Source organism: Salvelinus fontinalis, chromosome 15 (genome assembly GCF_029448725.1).
Source record: "Salvelinus fontinalis isolate EN_2023a chromosome 15, ASM2944872v1, whole genome shotgun sequence".
Classification (NCBI taxonomy): domain Eukaryota; kingdom Metazoa; phylum Chordata; class Actinopteri; order Salmoniformes; family Salmonidae; genus Salvelinus; species Salvelinus fontinalis.
This window is the reverse complement of record NC_074679.1, coordinates 36688453-36707310: the sequence shown is the minus strand read 5'-3', so window position 1 is coordinate 36707310 and position 18858 is coordinate 36688453. Positions and strand designations below refer to the sequence as shown.

The following is an 18858-nucleotide window of genomic DNA, read 5'->3' as shown; positions in this document are numbered from 1 at the left end:
GATCAATTGGATAAAACAATTGCTAAGAAGACACACTTCTATGTGGAACTTTATTCCTCATCATGTCTTCTCTACTTTTGGTGGCCTTAACTTCATGTTGGTTTGCAATTATAATATTGCTAATTATGAGGCTTATATGATCGAATATATATTTCGTAACGGTTAGGTTGTTACAAATGTACTGATATAAGTGGACATGTGCAATTTCGTCAACTTTACAAAAAACGACTTTTTTATCGGAGTTGTGCCTGTTGTGATAGAGATAGACAGAGTACTCATCATGGATAAACCCTATTTTAGCATGGAAAGGGAGGAAATACCTAGTCAGTTGTCCAACTGAATGTATTCAACTGAAATGTGTCTTCCGCATTTAACCCAACCTCTCTGAATCAGAGGTGCGGAGACTGCCTTAATCGACATCCACATTTTCAGCACCCGGGGAACAGTGGGTTAACTGCCTTGCTCAGGGGCAGAACGACAGATTTTTAACTTGTCAGCTCCGGGATTCAATCCACCCCCAATCCAATGCTCTTATGGACGTGGCCATTCGGGGCCTTCCCCATTTTAAAGTAGTCACTGGGTGGGGCAATCAGCCGATGAAGAAGGAGAAAATGTACTACTTTAAAATGGAGATAGCCACAATGACGCTGCCACAGACGGTATAATGCACAGATACAAAGTTGAGTCCTCTATATATCTCTATGGCCTGTTGGTCACGCCCCTATCTGCCATCTCATTGGCTAGAATGGTCCCACCTGATCTCTCCTCCTCCCTCCTGCTTTCCATATTTGATGACATGCTTTTCCATTGTTAGAGCAGTAACTCAAATATATTGTCAATATAATAGACAATCTTTGACAATGTCGAGTCTCCTTTCCGTATTCTTCTTGACTATTTGATCTGTATGAAACGTTGAACGATGCAGTTAGAAATAAACGACATAGTACAACTGACACGCATAAACCCCGGCCCTAGTGATGGATCGTTCGCGAACGAACGGCTCTTTTTGAACGGATATTTTAGGTGAACATCGGGACCGAATCGCATCAGCGAAAAAGACGCTCATTTGTCTCCCTGATTTGCATAGTGCATCTACTGCTTTTTGAGCTTAAACGTTTTTCTGCAAATAAATTACAAAATCATTCTCTAAAGAGGGCGAATCCTCACTGCAGAAAGTATAAACATTGAGGAGAGCACGTCCATCTGGTCCACAATTATTTCACAATCTGACATAATGGCAGCCTCTCTTTTGGGTTTTACACTGGATTTTAGAAAAATGTTCATGGTTTTATGTCGATTTTTAAGCATTTTGAACGAAGAGCCATTTGGGAGCCAAATGAGCCGGCTCTATTACGTCAACGGAGCCAAATGAGCCGGCTCACCGAAAATACTCGGAATGCCCATCACTACCCAGACCCACTGGGTTTGCCAATCTACTGTACATTTCTATCTGCAACATTCAAACTAGGGTACCGAACTAATCCAAATATGGGCGAGAGATTAGAATTGATCTTTACTGGGAAAACGTAATGAGGTGTCAACATTGGCTATCTACATATAGAAAAGAGAACGAATTCAGATAATATGTACAATGTGTATATACTGATTTGTTACATTTAATGTATTGCGTTACTGAATCAAATTACCCACGAACACAGACAGAGTATGCGCCTATCTATGGAACTTTACGGTACAGCCATACCAGCAGAAAGGGATAGTTCGATGTGCATGCTATTTCCCATTGAAAAGCTAGCAGCTACTTAAACACAAATTAGAATGCCACCTCAATGACAATTATTTCATACACATTCTGCAAATCATATATTTTCATGCACATCGTGAAGTCGCTTTTGCACTGTCTTTAACAATAACATTGTGTGCAGTGCATCCTAGCTAGTTATCTAGCTAGCTAACGTTAGTTGCAAAAGAAACCCACCCCCTTCCGAGAAGAACAGCGCGCGACCAAAACATGGCGGAGTCAGAGGAGGCTAAACAAAAATCTCAGGTGAAAATATGTTTGCAAATAATGAAGGCATTATTATCTTATTAACTAGTTACCCATCTCTTTCTGCCCAGCCTTGTTGCAGCTAGCTTCCTGGCTATCTTGCTAGATTTTCCTCAAGTGCATGACTATGTAGCTTAATGTTACAGTAGTTAGAGCTAGCTAGCCATGTAGCTAGGTTAGCTATTTTAAGCTAGCAAGTAGTGTTCGTAGAATAATCAACCCTCATATCAATAAGGGGCTCCAGTGAAAATAATATATCACAGTTCTGTCAAAAGTATTATGAGTTTGCGTCCCTGTGTGAGTGTAACGACTTATGTCCGAAACGGTATGGCAGGCCAGGGTCGCTGGTTCAACCAAGGCCCATTGCGGCTGTTTGTGTAGCTACTACAGCACTGTCCAGAGGTCTGAGCCTTCATGGCACAGGCAGGAGTGTGTTTGCTCTGTATGAAATATGGTTTCTGGTTCAAATCCTAACCAGACGATTCCCCCTCTATTGCTGCACTAGTACGAATAATGTCATAGCTTTCTACGCTGGTTAAAATGTAATTATTAACTGGGTGGTTCGAGACCTAAATGCTGATTGACTAACAGCCGTGGTAAATCAGACCGTATACCACGGGTATGACAAAACATTTCTGTTTAGTGTTATAATTACGTTGGTAACCAATGTATAATAGTAATAAGGAACCTCGAGGGGGTGTGGTATATGGCCAAAATACCATGGCTAAGGGCTGTATCCAGGCACTCTGCGTTCAGTCGTGCATAAGAACAGCCTTTAGCTGTAGTATATTGGCCATATACCACACCCCCTTGGGCCATATTGCTTGAATATATGCTATTTAGCAGAAGCTTTTATCCAAAGTGACTGTCATGCATGGATCATTTTTTTCCCTTATGGGTGGTCCCAGGAATCGAACATGCTATCCTGGTGTTGCAAGCGCCATGCTCTACCAACTGGGCTAGAGAAGACCACACTTTTTATTTGTATTTTTTTATACCCTATTTTCTCCCCAATTTCGTGGTATTCAATTGGTAGTTAGTCTTGTCCCATTGCTGCAACTCCCGTACGGACTCAGGAGAGGCGAAGGTTGAGAGCCGTGCGTCCTCCGAAACACAACCCAGCCAAGCCGCACTGCTTCTTGACACAACGCCCCTTAACTTTGAAAGCCAGCCGCACCAATGTGTCGGAGGAAACACAGTACACCTGGGGAGCGTGCATTGCGCCCGGCAAGCCACAGGAGTCGCTATTGCGCGATGGGACAAGAACATCCCTGCCGGCCAAACCCTCCCCTAACACCTGGCGACGCTAGGCCAATTGTGCGCCGCACCATGGGTCTCCTGGTCGTGGCCGGCTATGACAGAGCCTGGACTCGAACCAGGATCTCTAGTGGCACAGCTAGCATTACCTTAGACCACTGCGCCTCTCAGGAGGCCCCAAGACCACATTTTTTAACCAGTTGTCTCCTCCCACAGCATGAACTCCGGCTGTCCAAGGCTTTTGATGAGGCGGTGAAGCTCTCAGCCCCCACGGCTGGTGAGTCCCAGCGACAACACACTCCCCTGTCAACAAGATCTCTTTGGAGCAGCATCTCAACCGGACCAGTCTTTGGAGCACCAGAACCAGTCGGACGGCCTGACGTCGACCATGATTTTAGCAGTGACGATGAGGGGAATGTATTCCCTCACATCTCTCATCCTACCAGTACCACCTTCTCCCTGGCTGGTCTGGGGGTGGGCCAGCCAGAGGATGAGCTGGATGGGGTTCCTGTGTTTGGGGCAGATGAGGAGGAGGAGTGGGACATAGCCCTGCCCAAGGTGGCACTGGGTGATGTAGAGTCTGACAAAGAGTCAGGCGGACGGCCGGCTGGATCGCCTGACACACGACGTGCAGAGACTCAGGATGATCAAAATTCCACTGACAGATTCCTTGATGCAGTCTCACTTTCCAATATTAGAACAGGTTAGAATGAAAACATGATGCCTAGTCTGAGTTTGCCTGTGACGTTAGTCCTCATGCATTTCTTACTTCTTATCACCAATATAATTTTTCTTAATTACGTTTCTTACTACTTAAAGGAAAATTCCACTCAAAAACGTGGTATTTGTTTCATTAATCCACTGTTGATACATTCCCAGAATGTTTTATGCAAACTGTATCAACAGTGGACTAATGAAACAAATAACAAAAATATAGTTTTTTTTGTGGCATTTCCCTTGAACTTAGGCCTACTTCTTGTGCATTGCTTAACAACAGTCATTCTTTTGGCAGCTTCTGAGGTGGCTAGTCAAATGCAAGGAGAAAGCCATCTTTCAACTAACCTATCTCAGTCCCCTTCACCAGATAACAGCTTGGGTAAGACTGCAAGCAAACTTGTCCTGCTAGTTATAACTATAGTTTCAATAAAAAACATGATATGGGACATTTTTACACTTCATGCACATGGTATGCACATTATTATAGCTGTGATGATTCCATTAAATGGCCTTTTCTCCATTTCTGTCAGATGGAGTAAGACAGAATCGGTCTATTGCTGGGGGATCCAGCCGTCAAGAGGTCTGTATAGTGTATGACTTTAGTATACCGGTAGTGTATGACTTTAGTATACCGGTAGTGTAAGTGGAGAGGGGCAGCAAGAAAGAACTGGCAGCGAGCGCGAGAGATTTCAGGATAATTCCCTTTTGCGGAATGCTGTTATGAACATTATTTATTTTTTGTGTCGCCTTCATTCATCTATTTTGTTCCTTTGCCCTGACCTCCAGAGGTCAGAGAGTGTGTTCCAGAACCCAGTGGTAGGGAACAGAGAACAGCCACCCATCTCTCCCCTCATGAACATCAAGGATGAGCCTATAGATGAAGGATATGACTGCGCCCTTCTACCCTCAACACGGAGTATCAAGGAGGAGCTGGACAACACAGCTCCTGAGGTCAGCAAAGGCTCCCATGCCCTGCCTTAATGTCCCCTTTTACAACATATGGATATGATGATTCTGTTATGCTATATTATTGCTGCTATATTATTATTATTATTATTATCATTAATTCTTTGTTCTTATTTGTTGTATGTTACAGGAGGTGCTGAGGATCAGTTCTGTTTTTTCTGTTGGTGGAGGAAATGCGTATGGCTCGCCCACTGCTGCTCCCCAGACCCCCACCTCCATATTTGGACCAGGAAGAAGTCTAGTTCCACAGGGGCCAACGATAACCCTCAGGACCCTGGCTCCAGTGCCCCAGCCACCCCCTCCCCAGCCCCAGCCCCCTAGTGGCTCCAACCCAGCCAACGCAGTGCGTGTGTCCTGCTCAGGCTGCTCTAAGATCCTGCTGCGCGGTCAGACTGCCTTCCAACGGAAAGGATCTACCCAGCTCTTCTGCTCCACTGTCTGCCTCACTGGGTTCACCCTGCCTCCCATCAAACTGAGAACCTGCTACCAGTGCCTAAAGTGAGTCACTCGGCTACTGACTCACTTCAATTTTCAATCGTTCTGCTATCATCCGATTCCCGGAGTTACTGTGGGGGTGCACCAAATAACTTCCCCCGTTGCTCATAGCTGTATTGATGTTTATAACTATTTAATCTGTCTAACTCGTTTATAACATTTACTTTCTTCAGGGAGATCGAGGACCCCAAGGATGTAATCAGTGTGATTACAGACAATAACCTGAAGGATTTCTGTAGCCAGTTCTGCCTCTCTGTGTTCAACCGCAAGAGGAAACCAGGGACTATTTCCATGCCTTCTTTCCAAGAGCCCACCGCCCCGATGTGCAGTATGTGCAAGAAGAGCGACACGGTAAGGGAGAAAACAGACAACCACTGGTTTGACTAGTTCACTCTCATTTCTAAGTCAACCTCAGGTGAAGTTACATGAGGAAATGTTTGATTTGACTTGATCATCCAGCCTGATTTGATAAACCCCCCCCCCCCCCCCCCCCCATCTCAGATTCAGCACGAAGTGACTCACCAGGGCTCCTTGCACAAACTGTGTAGCGATGAGTGTTTCATGCGCTTCCGCTCATCCCACAACCTGGTCATAAATGTGTGTGAGAGCTGTGGCGAGTACTGCGCCAGTACTGACAGGAACTGCCGGTCGCTCCGAGTAGAGGGCGTCACCATGAAGTTCTGCAGTCTAACCTGCATTAGCACTTTTAAACGGGTAAGTATGCACAGTCAGGTAGTACACACACACAGTCCTCCATAGAAACTGGAGTCCACTTTTAAAAACGGTCTGGCCTTGATGGTCATATGTACTCTTAACTTCTATCAGGTATATTCAGTGGAGGATGGGCCTCCCCTCCGAGTCTTGTTTCTCTCAATGAGTTTCTATGAATACATTATTGATATTATACACATTTGTCTCACTGAGTCCCCCTGTCCCACCTCCGCCATCATCAAATCTCTTCTTCTTATCATCTCTTTCCCATTGTTCCTGTATGATAGACGACCACCAAGGTGATGCCGTGCGGTCACTGTCGTAATCTGAGACTCATGTCTGACATGGTGGAGAGCACCGATATGGATGGCAAGGTGGAGCTCTTCTGCAATTCCATCTGTGTCAATAACAGCCGGCCACAGAACGACCTGTCAGGTAGCATTGACTTTACCATTGTATAAGCGGAAGTCTACAAATGTGTTTTCATTGATCAATATTGTAGGCCATATGTTGTCTGAAATATGTTTTTGACTGCTATAATTTTTTCTGGGATGCATCTGCCTGTCGATTTAGTCCAATAATTATTACTCAGAGAGTGGAAAAAACCCTGCAGTGGATTCGGTCGGGATTTATTTTCCGCTAGCCAGCAAACAATTTCGTGTTTCAACCAATATTTTGCCATGAAATTGGTTTAACATTTTTATTTGCAGTGGTATTAAAAAAAGTTGTCACACACAGGAACGGCATTCCCTTGTACCTACTGCAAAGTGAAGGCTGTCTCTCAGTACCACCTGGCCATGGTAGACGGCAGCATCCGCAACTTCTGCTCTTACACCTGCGTCAAGACTTTCCGGGTATTCGTTGATTAATTGGCTAAATGGATCAAAACAGACTGTATGTTACGTATGATCTGTGCTTTCTGTGTGTGCATATTAGAGACTGTTCATTCTCAGTTAGGTAAATTTGAGAGGGATTTTGTGTTTTTCAGCATGCATTTAGGTTCAGGTTTATTTGACAATTGTACCAAACATAAAAAACGCAATGCATACAATACAGGTCAAATTGAAAAGATACCAATCAGCCTATATATAATGGATTGTACAGAATACATCATGTTTTTGAATGTGTTCTCCTTTGATGTAATGTGGTAGGAGGCTGAAGGCAGCCAGCTTCCCCCCCAACTGGGCCAGATGAACGGCTCCTCATCCACTGCTCCTCCCATGGTGTCTCCGTACCTCAACACCCCTCCAGCACCACCCCAGGGCTACTCCCATCCTTACCCCCCGTCCTGGGTCCACACCACTGGCCGCCCGTACCCACCAACCCAGACTTCTGCTGCACCTCTATCCTATCGAGCCGCCCCAGGCTTGGCTAGGGCCTACGGGGTGGGGCAGCATCAACCAGGGCCGCCCATGGCACCCTCCTCCTTTACCTCCGCCCCCAGTGGACCTGTGAAACTCTCCTGCCATCAGTGTCCTCAGCAGTTCCGCTGGAAACCTGAGCTCTATGAGTACAATGTAAGTACCTCTCTCTTGATCCTGTACCTTGTTTATTACATTTTAGGTGTTCTGGGAATGGTCGTTTTGTGATAGGTATTGTAGTTTTGTCTAATAATGCTTTTGCGATGGGGGTTGTAGTTTTATCTCTAATGCTGTTTGTCCTCCTGGGCTTGTGTTGTGTTCTTTCAGGGTCGCACCATGCAGTTCTGTTGTAAACTGTGCTGTGTTGAGTTTAAGAAACGGAGTAATATCAAAGTGAGGTGTGAATACTGCAAACTGGAGAAGGTGGTCAAAGAAGTCATCAGATATGACCTCATCGACCGGCCCTTCTGCAGTGAGAGTGAGTACCAAAGACCCTTTCTCTCTTTCTCCTAGTCCTATTTGACAATTTCTGCCATAAATATAACAATGATGTAATAATTTGTTTTGAGTATAATATTGTACATTAACCTGTCTGTGTGTGGGTGTTGTAACAGGCTGTAAGCTGCTCTTCAAGCACGACATGAAGGGGCCATGGCGGACGTGTGCCTATTGTGCCGACATCAGCCCCAAGATGATCCACAACCACTTTGGTGGCAGGATGCAAGAGTTCTGCAGGGACGCGTGCATGTCCAACTACACTGTTCTCTTCTATGAGGTCAGAGCCAGAATAATCTTTATGCATGTTGACCTCTGTGTATGTATGTTGACCTCATGTTGACCTCTTAGTATGTAGCAAGCATCTGAGTAGGAGTGCTGATTTGGGATAAACATTTGCTTTAAGACGACAATGAATAAGACTGCAGGGACCTGATTCCAGATTAGGACTCCTACTCTGAGTCGCTTTATGAATACATGCCCTGATCTCTCACTCTTGATTTGATTACCTTACAACCACTTCCTGGGACATATATATGTAGTTCACAAATGGCTGAAGCCCTTTGAATTGCTGAACTGTTTGTTGTCCTTCCCCTACCCAGATGGCTAAGTGTGAGTGCTGCAGAAGTCAAGGGAAGATGAGAGAGCAACTGAAGTGTTTTGGGGCAATTAGGCACTTCTGTAACCTGGAGTGTGTTATTCAGTACTGCTATCAGACCTTCCAGCTGCACCCTCGGACTAGCAACGGCACCACTACTACACAGGGTACTACTAAATTATATACACGTTTCTCTTGAAAACGACTACCTGGTTGGATGACCTATCGCTGCATCTCAGTTTAATGACTGCCTTAGGCCTACTACTCAACATGTCTCCCCTTCTTTCTCCCCCTGTAGCTCCGTCCCAACCTCTGTTCTCCCTCTCCAAGCCAGCTCCTGTCATTGCTGATGTTGTCTCGTTGGCCACCTCTCCTGCTGGCCAGCCCCATGCTACGGCTGCCACTGCCCTGACAGGTAGCTAGTACACTCATTGAGAACACTGGATAACACCGAGCACGGTTAAGACATTTGTGAAGAAGTGGTCGACTAATTTAAGCTTTTGTAGTTCAGACTGTTTTTTGTTTTGCTTATAGGTGCTCTTCCGACGTCTAACTCTCACGGCAAGAGCCTTGGCGATGCCAGCACCCAGACGGACGCCATGAGGATCTCTGCCCGCCGTCGGATCATGAAGAACAAGGCCATCATCTGTAAACCCCTCATGCTGGACCAGGAAACCAGCTGCCCGATTCAGATCCAGACAGCAGAGAAACCAATGGCACCCATGGGTAAAACAACAAACTGACATCCAAAACATCAGAAATGCTAACCTAGTCGCTCCAACTCAGCGATTTCTATATCTTGATTCTTTCAATTATTTTTATATTTTTGGAACAAACTAGCTACTTTTTAAGATGTCCCGTCCATAAAGGTATTATTAATATCTTCATTATATTTCAATGGCCCCACCCTTCCACTGAATTTGTAAATCAGACCTTCCACTACATGTTCATAGTACGACCACTTGGTTTAAAGGGTTAGTAAGGATCTCTGATTGTAGGCCGTCATTGTAAATAAGAATTTGTTCTTAACTGACTTTAAATAATAGTCTCTCTCTCTCTCTCGTTGTTGTTGTAGGGTTCACAGAGACTGGGTTCACGTACACAGAGAACGGGGAGAAAGTACGGGTGGTTGTGATGCCCGTTCCTGTGCCAGTCTTCATCCCAGTGCCCATGAACCTGTACACCCAGTACACTCCTGTGCCCATGGGTATCCCCGTGCCTGTACGTTTGCTCTGCGTCCTCTTCTCATGGCTACATCCATTTTCTCTTTAAATGCCTTTAATAGATACTTTATTTTCCACTTTTCAAAGGGAATTACCAGGAAGTACCCATCCCTGGTGGCCTAAACACTCACATGCCCCCCCACACACCCTCGTGTTTTGGATTGTTATTCTTCTGGGGACCCTACTAATACCCCCACCATGTTTCATTGTGTGTTCTTTTAATGGTTGGTTAACTTGGCTGGTTAAACCATGTTTTGTTCTCTGCCCTCTGTCCAGGTGCCAGTGCCCATGGTAATACCCCCCTCATTAAGCCGTTCAGAGCTCAAGGACAAGAAAGATGGTGTCGCATCTCAAACCATGGCCGAGCAGGAGGAAGAGGAGAAAGACAAACCTGTCTCCCATGGAGGTGAAGAGAAACGTTTGTACTCTGAGCTGCGGCTGTGTATGTATGAGAACGTGACTGTCTAACTTTGTTGCTTGGCACATCAGCTGACTGCTGCTTTCTTGAACGGGTCTCTCTTGCATTTATCTCAATATTTAGACTAACCTGTATTAATAGATAAACACTCTTTTAGAAAAGCAACCTTTTAAATGAAAATCACTCTGGTGGAGGATCTTACTGAAGGGTTAGATAACATGGTGTCTGTCTGTGTGGTGTTTATCCACAGACCAAGGCAGCGCCTACAGTGGAGACCTGGAGTCTGAGGCTGTGTCCACCCCCCACAGCTGGGGTGGAGAGGATGAGTCCACATCCAACCCCCAGAGAGGGGCAGAGGGTCCTGTCGAGCCCCCCAGCACAACATCTTCCCCCAGCATGTTGGACCTAGAGGCTGACTACCCCCCTGGTGAGAAAGGCTCTGAGAATAACAACATAGCTACATTTATGTTCCAAAGTTTTTTATTCGGTGAAAAATATTTATTCATCCTTTATTTATCCAGTTAAGAATAAATTATAGTTGCACTAGCTAGGTTTCCATTCAATTTGCGACAGATTTTCATGCGAATATTCTAGAAACTGCTTATAGAAAATATGCACATTTTCCCACCAGTTGTATGTTTCTACCAAGTTTACTTGTTGTGGAAACAATTAGTGCATGATGACGTAGTGCACACACAATGTATTTTTCGCTTAAGTTTTCATGCACCGAATAAAAATCAAAAGTTTGTATTTTCATCCCATTTTCAACTCTACCGATAGTTTTGTCACAAGTTGTTGCGTTAAATAGCAAATATGTCTCTTCTGGTCTTGGCACCTGCTCTCTAGCTAACATCTCAGATACAGTGCGGGTAGGCCGTGCGGGTTGTCTAGTCTACATGAGATTATTATGGATAAACTGCAGTCAAGCATCGATCATCATGTCACCAGAATATAACCCTCAATATATATTGGAAAGCGGCGTCAACCTCATCACCGTGTACGTTCACCACCCTGTGAAGTTCATCATAACTTATTTCATCTATAGCCTAACTGCATGGTTTCCCGAGTCGTAGTGGGAGGACCACACACCATATCATGGGCGTGACTCCCAAGTTTACTTCGATATAATGGTTATTTTATCAATATTTGCTCATAATGGCGTTTCCACCAACATTCCCCGGCAATTAATTTAACAGACACAAAAAGATCCCACCGTGTCGAACGAACAAATTATGTCGGCATTTGTAAAATTACACCGACACTTCCTGTTTCCATCACAGCTGTCGTGATTTATTTTTTATACGATACTCGCATAAAAACTGTAGATGGAAACGTGGTTAATGATGAACTTGCCAATTCCCACAGATCACATTTGTATCCCCTGTGTAACTGTGTATTCAATGCTGTTTCAGAGTCGTTTGATCGTGCTGCAGTGAAGGTACAGAGGCTGACTGTACAGGCCACAAGACACAAGAGACCCAAAGATGGCTTCCCTCCCAGAAAACGGGTATGTCTATACTGTAGTGTGCGTCCCAAACGGTACCCTATTTATTTTATAGTGGGGTTACTGGTCTAACGCTATAGGTAACATAACTAGTTAGGTCACATCAGCACCATTATTACTATTGACTGCAATAGGATTTCATTATTAGATAATGATATCAGAGATATTATACAGTAAAAGCAAGTCCTTTCTCCTTCCACTACGTTGTTGGTCCAAACCTTTTTCCCTTTCCCTTTCTGTATTGCAGAGTCGTAAGCAAAGTGGGACTATGGACATGGTGGAGCAAACTGTTTCACTCCCTCCTGCCAGATCAAAACTCCACCACGAGTACGGGGTGAAAGCCTGGAAGAATTGGGTCCTGCAGAGGAACAAGCGGTTTGACTGTGAATTTGCCAAAGATCCCTGTGAGTCAGTTCTAACTGCACATGCAATTTTTAGGTCTTTGCTTGTCATGTAGATTGATTGATTTGAATTGATTTGTTAAAGTGCCTTGCAACATCTCAGATGCCATGCCCAGATGAGTTTAAAATATGCTAGCGGTATTTATGTATAGTACCTCTGTGGTGTTCAGTGGCCATCTTTCTTGCTATGGCAGCTAAATCCATGGTTCTCTCATCTGGTTTTCTGTGCCCTTGTCTCTCCTACGGCAGCTAAGTCCATGGTTTTGAAGGAGGACGTGTTGCAGTGTAACTCCTCTGAGCTTAGTTATGGCCTCTGTCGCTTCATCAGTGAGGTCCGTCGCCCCAACGGTCAGGCCTACCCTGCTGACAGCATCTTCTACCTCTGTCTGGGCATACAGCAGGTATTGAACCTCCATGTTTATCTTATTCCGTACTATGTTTTTCACTGTGGTACCACCTTTTCTGTCTGTCAGTGGCCATACTTAAAATACGGTTCAGTCTAAAGCCCCAGTTATACTGATGTGATGGCAGCTAATACTGTTTGCAGACTATTACCATCAATATTATCTTGACTTTTCCTATAGCAACTTCCCCAGGGGCAGTAACATCAAATTGTATTTGCCCCTCTGCCAAATATGATATACAGTGCCTAATGCCTCTCTCCCTCACCATCTCTCATTTGGCTCACCAGTATCTATTTGAGAATGGAAGGATAGAGAATATCTTCACTGATATGCTCTACCACAAGTTCACCATGGAGATTACTATGATGCTACATTTCTGGAGACCTACCCTGCTGCCTAGCGGTAAGAATATTTCTAGTCTTCTATAAGTTTCTTCTTCTACGCCTGTCGTATCCCTTTAAAACTTCTTAGGAATAGGCGTCCCGCCAAACAGGGCAGTTGTAAATCATGCAGCGCCTTGTGTCACGATCGCAGATTTTAGAGAAACAACAAATGTCGGTACATATGTGTCTTATATCGGCTGAAAGCTTAAATTCTTGTTAATATAACTGCACTGTCCAATTTACAGTAGATATTACTGTGAAAAAATGCCATGCTATTGTTTGAGGAGAGCTCCTAACAACTAAACACTTTTTTTTCACCGCGAAAGGTTTGATAAATTTACCTCTGAAGGTGAAATGTGTACTTACATTCTGAAATCTTGCTCTGATTTATCATCCAAAGAGTCCCAGAGATAACATGAAGTGTCGTTTTGTTTGATGAAATCCTTTTTCAAATCCTAAAAAGGTCCATATAGCATGCACGATCGATTTTGAATTTCCACTTGTTCAATTTGCATAGAAAGGAATTTTGTGAAAATCTAACCCTAAACTTTGTTTCAACCAGTCAAATCACGTTCGTTGTTATTCCTCAGATTCTAGAACGTAACCAGACTTCACTATATCATTAGGAGTGTAGTATATCCTTTAGGACACCAGATTTGGTCAGAGAGCGGCGCCTTCATGGCGCGCTGATGACGTGGGCGGTCTTCACTTGATTGACTGTAACTTTGTCAAATAAGTACCAATCGGGGTCAAACAAAGCTAGCTAGATAGCCAATAAGCTGGATGGAAACCCTGTATCTGGCGCAAAATGTTGCTGTTAACCGTAACCTAAGCCTTTTCCTTTTGGACAAAAATTACAAGAATATGGAGTGTTATGAAAACTGTGTGTTTTGCAAATGTTGAACTTATAATATGGCTACTAATACTAGAAAAGCTAAATCAAAGTCCAAGTATACAGATTTGACAATACTCTTGCAGAAAAATGTCATGTAAATGTCTCCTTCACGATTTGCCCAAATGTACCTGGGTGACTTCACACTAAATTTCATACTTCAAGTTATCCGTCTGAAACTTTGCACATACACTACTGCTATCTTGTGGACACCATTGGAATTACAACCAGAGTGATGGTTAGATTTGGGACCTTTCTGTTGCATTTCAAAGATGGTGGTAGGGGGGAAAAAAATTGTTTTTTTCTTTGTATTTTCTTCTACCAGATCTATTATGTTATATTCTCCTACATTCAATTCACATTTCCACAAACTTCAAAGTGTTTCCTTTCAATTGGTACAAAGAATATGCATATCCTTGCTACAGGCAGTTAGATTTGGGTATGTCATTTTAGGTGAAAATTGGGGGGAAAAGGGGGCCATCCCTACGTTTCTTTTTATACGCCTGTCGTATCCCTTTAATATCGCTGGGACATTTGAAATGCATAAAAAATGATGACCCATACCTCTGACCCTCCCTCCACTGTCTGTCTCTAGGCTACCTGCATTCCCGTGTGGAGGAGGAATACCTGTGGGACTGTAAGCAGCTGGGGGCCCACTCCCCCTTCGTGCTGCTCAACACCTTGCTCTTCTTTGGAACCAAGCTGTTCCAGTTCAAGACCCAGAGCCAACACAGACGTTTGTCCTTCGCCAACTTCACCCACTGTACCAGGGTCACTAAGAACGGCAAGAGCGCCTTCCTGAGGTTTAGGCCTTGTCAGGACACCGCCGGTGAGTTCCAACCTCAATGGTGTTGAAGGCTATCACATAATATTATACTCTATTTATCCCATTAGTAGCAATTAAGAAATGCATTGCCATATCCCAAGCAATAACATCCTCCATAATGCGCTAGGTTGTAGGTTGATTTGTTTCTCTTTGTATGTGTATCCAGAGCTGCTAGCTTTGCCTGCCAAGAGGAAGCTGGATGAACAGGATGGTGACATGGAGATGCCTGAGAACACTGAGAACCCACTACGCTGCCCTGTCAGACTCTACGAGTTCTACATCTCCAAATGGTGAGATTACATAAAACATGTTTATTCCTGTTAATATTTCACTCTGTTACTGTACATATGACTTGTTTTAGATATTGACAACATTTTAATGCCTCAATGTTTTGCAGTCTAAAAAGAGAATGTTTCTGTAATGGCTGCCTATCGATTCATTATATAATCCTCTTTTTCCTCCAGCTCGGAGTCTGTGAAGAATATGCCAGGCCTGTTCTACTTGCAGCCAGAGCTTTCATGCCTCTCCAACAGCTCGCTGTGGTACTCTGGCCAGCAACTAGAAGGCGCTGCACTGGAGAGCATGCTAACACGCATCCTGGCTGTACGGGAGGTCCATCTGGATGAGCCCCCATTGCATCATCACTCTACTGAAGCTTCATCAGCCTCCACAGACGACAACGATGATAGCTCGTAGTGGATATAACAGACTCATGGAATGGCACCTTATTCCCTATATAGTGCAGTGCACTACTTTTGAACAGGGCTCATAGGGCTTTGGTCAAAAGTAGTGCACTATATAGGGGATAGGGTGCCATTTCAGACCAACATGGACATGTTGCAAAAACATCCACAATCATGTAAAGACACTACGATAAGATACTTTTCTGACACTTCATTTAGTCTTTCATAATGTCTTTGTTTCTAGATTCTAGTTTTAGAGGATGAATGGAATCATTGTTAACGAAACATAAAAATACTGTTAATGTTACATTAGTGTCCGTTTGTTTTTCTAAGTTGTTGCTATAGCTATACTAATCTGCCTTTTATTCTAAGGGCCCACACAACTAATTCCATAGTCTCGATCATCCACACTACCAACTAAACCAAGGTGATCGCGTAATATTGTACATCGTTTTTTTTTTGTATGGATCCTTCTGTTATGGACTTGAATAAGCAACATGATTATGCAAAGGACACTTGTCTGCTCTGCTGTTTGTTCTCTGAAGGGATAAAAAAAAAAAGACTCTGAGAATAAAACTCAGAAACCGATTGAAAATGTTCCTTCACTGTGAAAGTCATCAGCATTTAGATTTGAATAATGATATGGTAAATTGCACCTGGTCCTGTATGCAAAATGAGTGGAGCTGAAGAGTCGCTTTCATCTGCCTCAGTGTATGATTTACTGACTGATGGTTCAAGGTGGGGTTATGTATCTGTGTTGTGATGCTCCTGCTTTAGCAGTGCAGAGTCATGTTGTTGTACAGTACATGATGTATTGATGAACAAATAGAAAAGATAGTCAGACCATGTTCTCGTTGCATGTGCGAAAGGGCATGAGTGGGAGGAAAGGGGACTGTACTGAGAGAAGTGGTACTGAGGGATTGAGTGTTGAGCGAAGAAGAGTTTGTGTGGGAGAGAGGAGGCAGATGGATAAAAGATCAAACTGCAGGCTGAATTTTTATCCTCCTGCATCTCTCAGCCAAGCACATTGAAACTGGTTGTATAACGACGTGCTTTGTTTTCTATACCATTTTCTGATTTGTTTCAAATGATGTAATTTCAAGGATATCATTGTCAGTGTCACATAAGATGAAGATCGCAAAGCTGGGACTCCTTTTCACCTCTTTAGAAACGTCTGATTTTCCCCTGCTGAGTTATGTCTGGAGAGGAAATCAAAGCCCATGGCGGTCAAACCTAAATGGAGAGAATAGGGGACAGAGAGAAGAGGCAAAGTTAGTCTTTAACAGCTCCAAACCTCTTAAGCCCTGAAGCAGCCTTAGAAACATGGGGGAGGGGAATCTGTGTGTGTGTGTGTGAGAGATGGAGAGCGTGAGAGAGAGGAGGGGGGTGGTTTGCGTTGGTGTTGAAATATTTGTCAAATAATCAGTGCCTGTGAGCAGACAAGGATGATTTACATGGTTTCCTAAACCTGAATTTCTTCATTTCAGAAATGCTTTATTCAGGAGCGCAAGCAAGAAAGTGGATGTATTGATCAGCTGCTATGGCAATAACAAGTGTTTGGCATCTGACTTCTTTATTGATGGGCACAATGGAAGTAGATGACAGCAGAGACAAGTATGAGGAGAAACCAATGCAGAGATAGACGAGAAATGCTTTGGGGGTTCTGAATGGACCAGCACAGAGAGAGCAGTGAGTTACCCGGCATCATGTTGTTGAAGTCGTGTTATTTTTTGAAGCTGCAACTATTAAATTCCTCTGTTTTTGTGTAGTTGGCTGCAGTCAGAGGAAGCGAGCAAAATTGTTCTTTAATATTCCTGTATGTATGACTAAAAATAAATTCCCAAGCTCCTCTACTGTTATTATTGAGAGGAGACTGTTGACAGATTTTACAGATGGCACTCCTCAATCTGAATATTTCTCATATTTACAGTTGACTATTGCATGATCAAAAGGAATGAGCTGACGTACATCTTAGACATTTTTAAGTTGTCTCCCTGCACCTCTCGTGTATCTAGTATATTTGAATTACGATCTCTTTTTGGACTATTAAGAAAAAAAACTACATTTTTGCTGGTAGTGGAAAGAACACTATGGGGAAGCCTCTTAGTCGACCGGGTTGCTGCAGGCAGAGCTCCTGCTGCCTGGAGAAGAGTGTAGACGGGGATGGCTATAATGAGGACGGTTACATCCCCCAGCGCTCCATCTACGACACAATGTGTATCAATGAACATATTGACCATGGCTCTGCTCAGAACACAATAACCTCCAGGGGAGGCCAGGACAACAACTTCTCCAGCAATGGCAACCTAGGGGTGGGAGCAGGTGCCTGCGTGGACATGATCACATTCGAGGCACGATCACGATCCACGACTCCCATACCTTCTGTAGGTAGAAGGCTGGATGAAAGGGTGATCTTTGACCAGCTAAAGCTGGTTGAAGCTGGCCAGAGCAGCCGGTCCCCAGGGGGGTTTGGGGGCAGGTCAGTGTCCCCCAGTGTCTCCATGATGTCAGCCCCTGAGGGAACTTCCTCTTCCAGTGGCAAGAGACATCAACACCAGCATGATAGCAGCAAGAGAGGGGACAACTGCCGGCAGTCCTGGAAAGTCCTGACACCCCCCAAGAATCTTGAGCATCTAGAACTATCATCTGGTGACGTAATGGAGAAGAATTTCTTAAATCCTCTCTACCTACAACACAGCATGACCTCCCCTCTCATCTCACCCTTCTCTGGGTCACCCCTCTCCTCAGGCTGTCACACCCCTGTGTTCTTATCCCCAGCCAAACCCCTGCCGTTTCAGCAGCATAGCTTCATCTTCGAAGAATCACCCCCCTCTCAGCCTCGTCACCCACCTCCCAAACCCCCTCTCTCCCAGCTCTCTGTGACAGCCCTCCAATGTGTTCAAGAGGATCTCAGAAGAATAGGAGAAAGAGATCGAGAAAGAAAGAAAGAGAAAGGCGTAGAGATTGAGAAAAAAAGGGAGGTGTCCCACTCAGTGGGCTCAATGTCTCAAGAGGAGAACGTTGGGGTTTTTGGGTTTACGCCCAGGACCAAGGCACTGGACTCAGCCATTGACAATGATTCTCCCTTCTCCCCAGAGCCAACCCGTGACACTACCCCCCTCATGCTCGATCAGATTTCCCCAGGACCTGCTCCTGCTCGTGCTGTGAGCCCCCAGCCTATGGAATCCACCTGGCCTCGCAGGCTGATTGTAAGGAAGAGAACTGTTAGACAAGGCGGTGCAATCCATAACCTCCCTATCCTTCCCCCTCTGCCCTCGCTGGTGGTTCTCAGTGCCATGGAGAGAAAAAATCTTCCTCGCCTCACCCCTTTTTCTGAGCACCAGGGTAAATTGGTAGGTAGGGTGGGTTACTCCTTGAAGGAGCAAAACCTGGAAAATTGGAGGGTCTACTCTGCAAAAAAAACTCTCCAGAAACCAGAGAAGGAAGGGGAAGAAGGAGAGGAGCCAGAATGTAAAAGCAGCGATGGTGCTGAGTCAAGTGTGAAGGAGGGAGATCCAG

At 44.5% G+C, this 18858-nt stretch overlaps 1 protein-coding gene across 1 annotated transcript; it reads left to right on the top strand.

The window, feature by feature from the left end:
* The first annotated feature begins 1141 nt into the window (after positions 1–1141).
* LOC129811886 (zinc finger MYM-type protein 4-like) lies at positions 1142–15646 on the top strand. The gene is made up of 26 exons (XM_055863607.1): positions 1142–2005; positions 3479–3965; positions 4275–4358; positions 4510–4559; positions 4766–4930; positions 5076–5443; positions 5614–5791; positions 5942–6154; positions 6439–6586; positions 6890–7005; positions 7303–7668; positions 7840–7990; positions 8127–8287; positions 8610–8772; positions 8904–9020; positions 9140–9331; positions 9681–9826; positions 10105–10234; positions 10497–10673; positions 11659–11753; positions 11998–12154; positions 12401–12552; positions 12843–12957; positions 14426–14659; positions 14823–14946; positions 15121–15646. The coding sequence occupies exons 1-26, from the start codon at positions 1970–1972 to the stop codon at positions 15350–15352; spliced, it is 4557 nt and encodes a 1518-aa protein (XP_055719582.1). The 5' UTR covers positions 1142–1969; the 3' UTR covers positions 15353–15646.
* Positions 15647–18858: the final 3212 nt, after the last annotated feature.

Coding starts and splice junctions, on each gene's coding strand:
- LOC129811886 (XM_055863607.1), top strand. CDS start 1,970: ATGGCGGAGTCAGAGGAGGCTAAACAAAAATCTCAG. Junction 9,021..9,139: donor GGCTGCCACTGCCCTGACAG/GTAGCTAGTACA, acceptor TTTTGCTTATAG/GTGCTCTTCCGACGTCTAAC. Junction 11,754..11,997: donor GCTTCCCTCCCAGAAAACGG/GTATGTCTATAC, acceptor TCTGTATTGCAG/AGTCGTAAGCAAAGTGGGAC.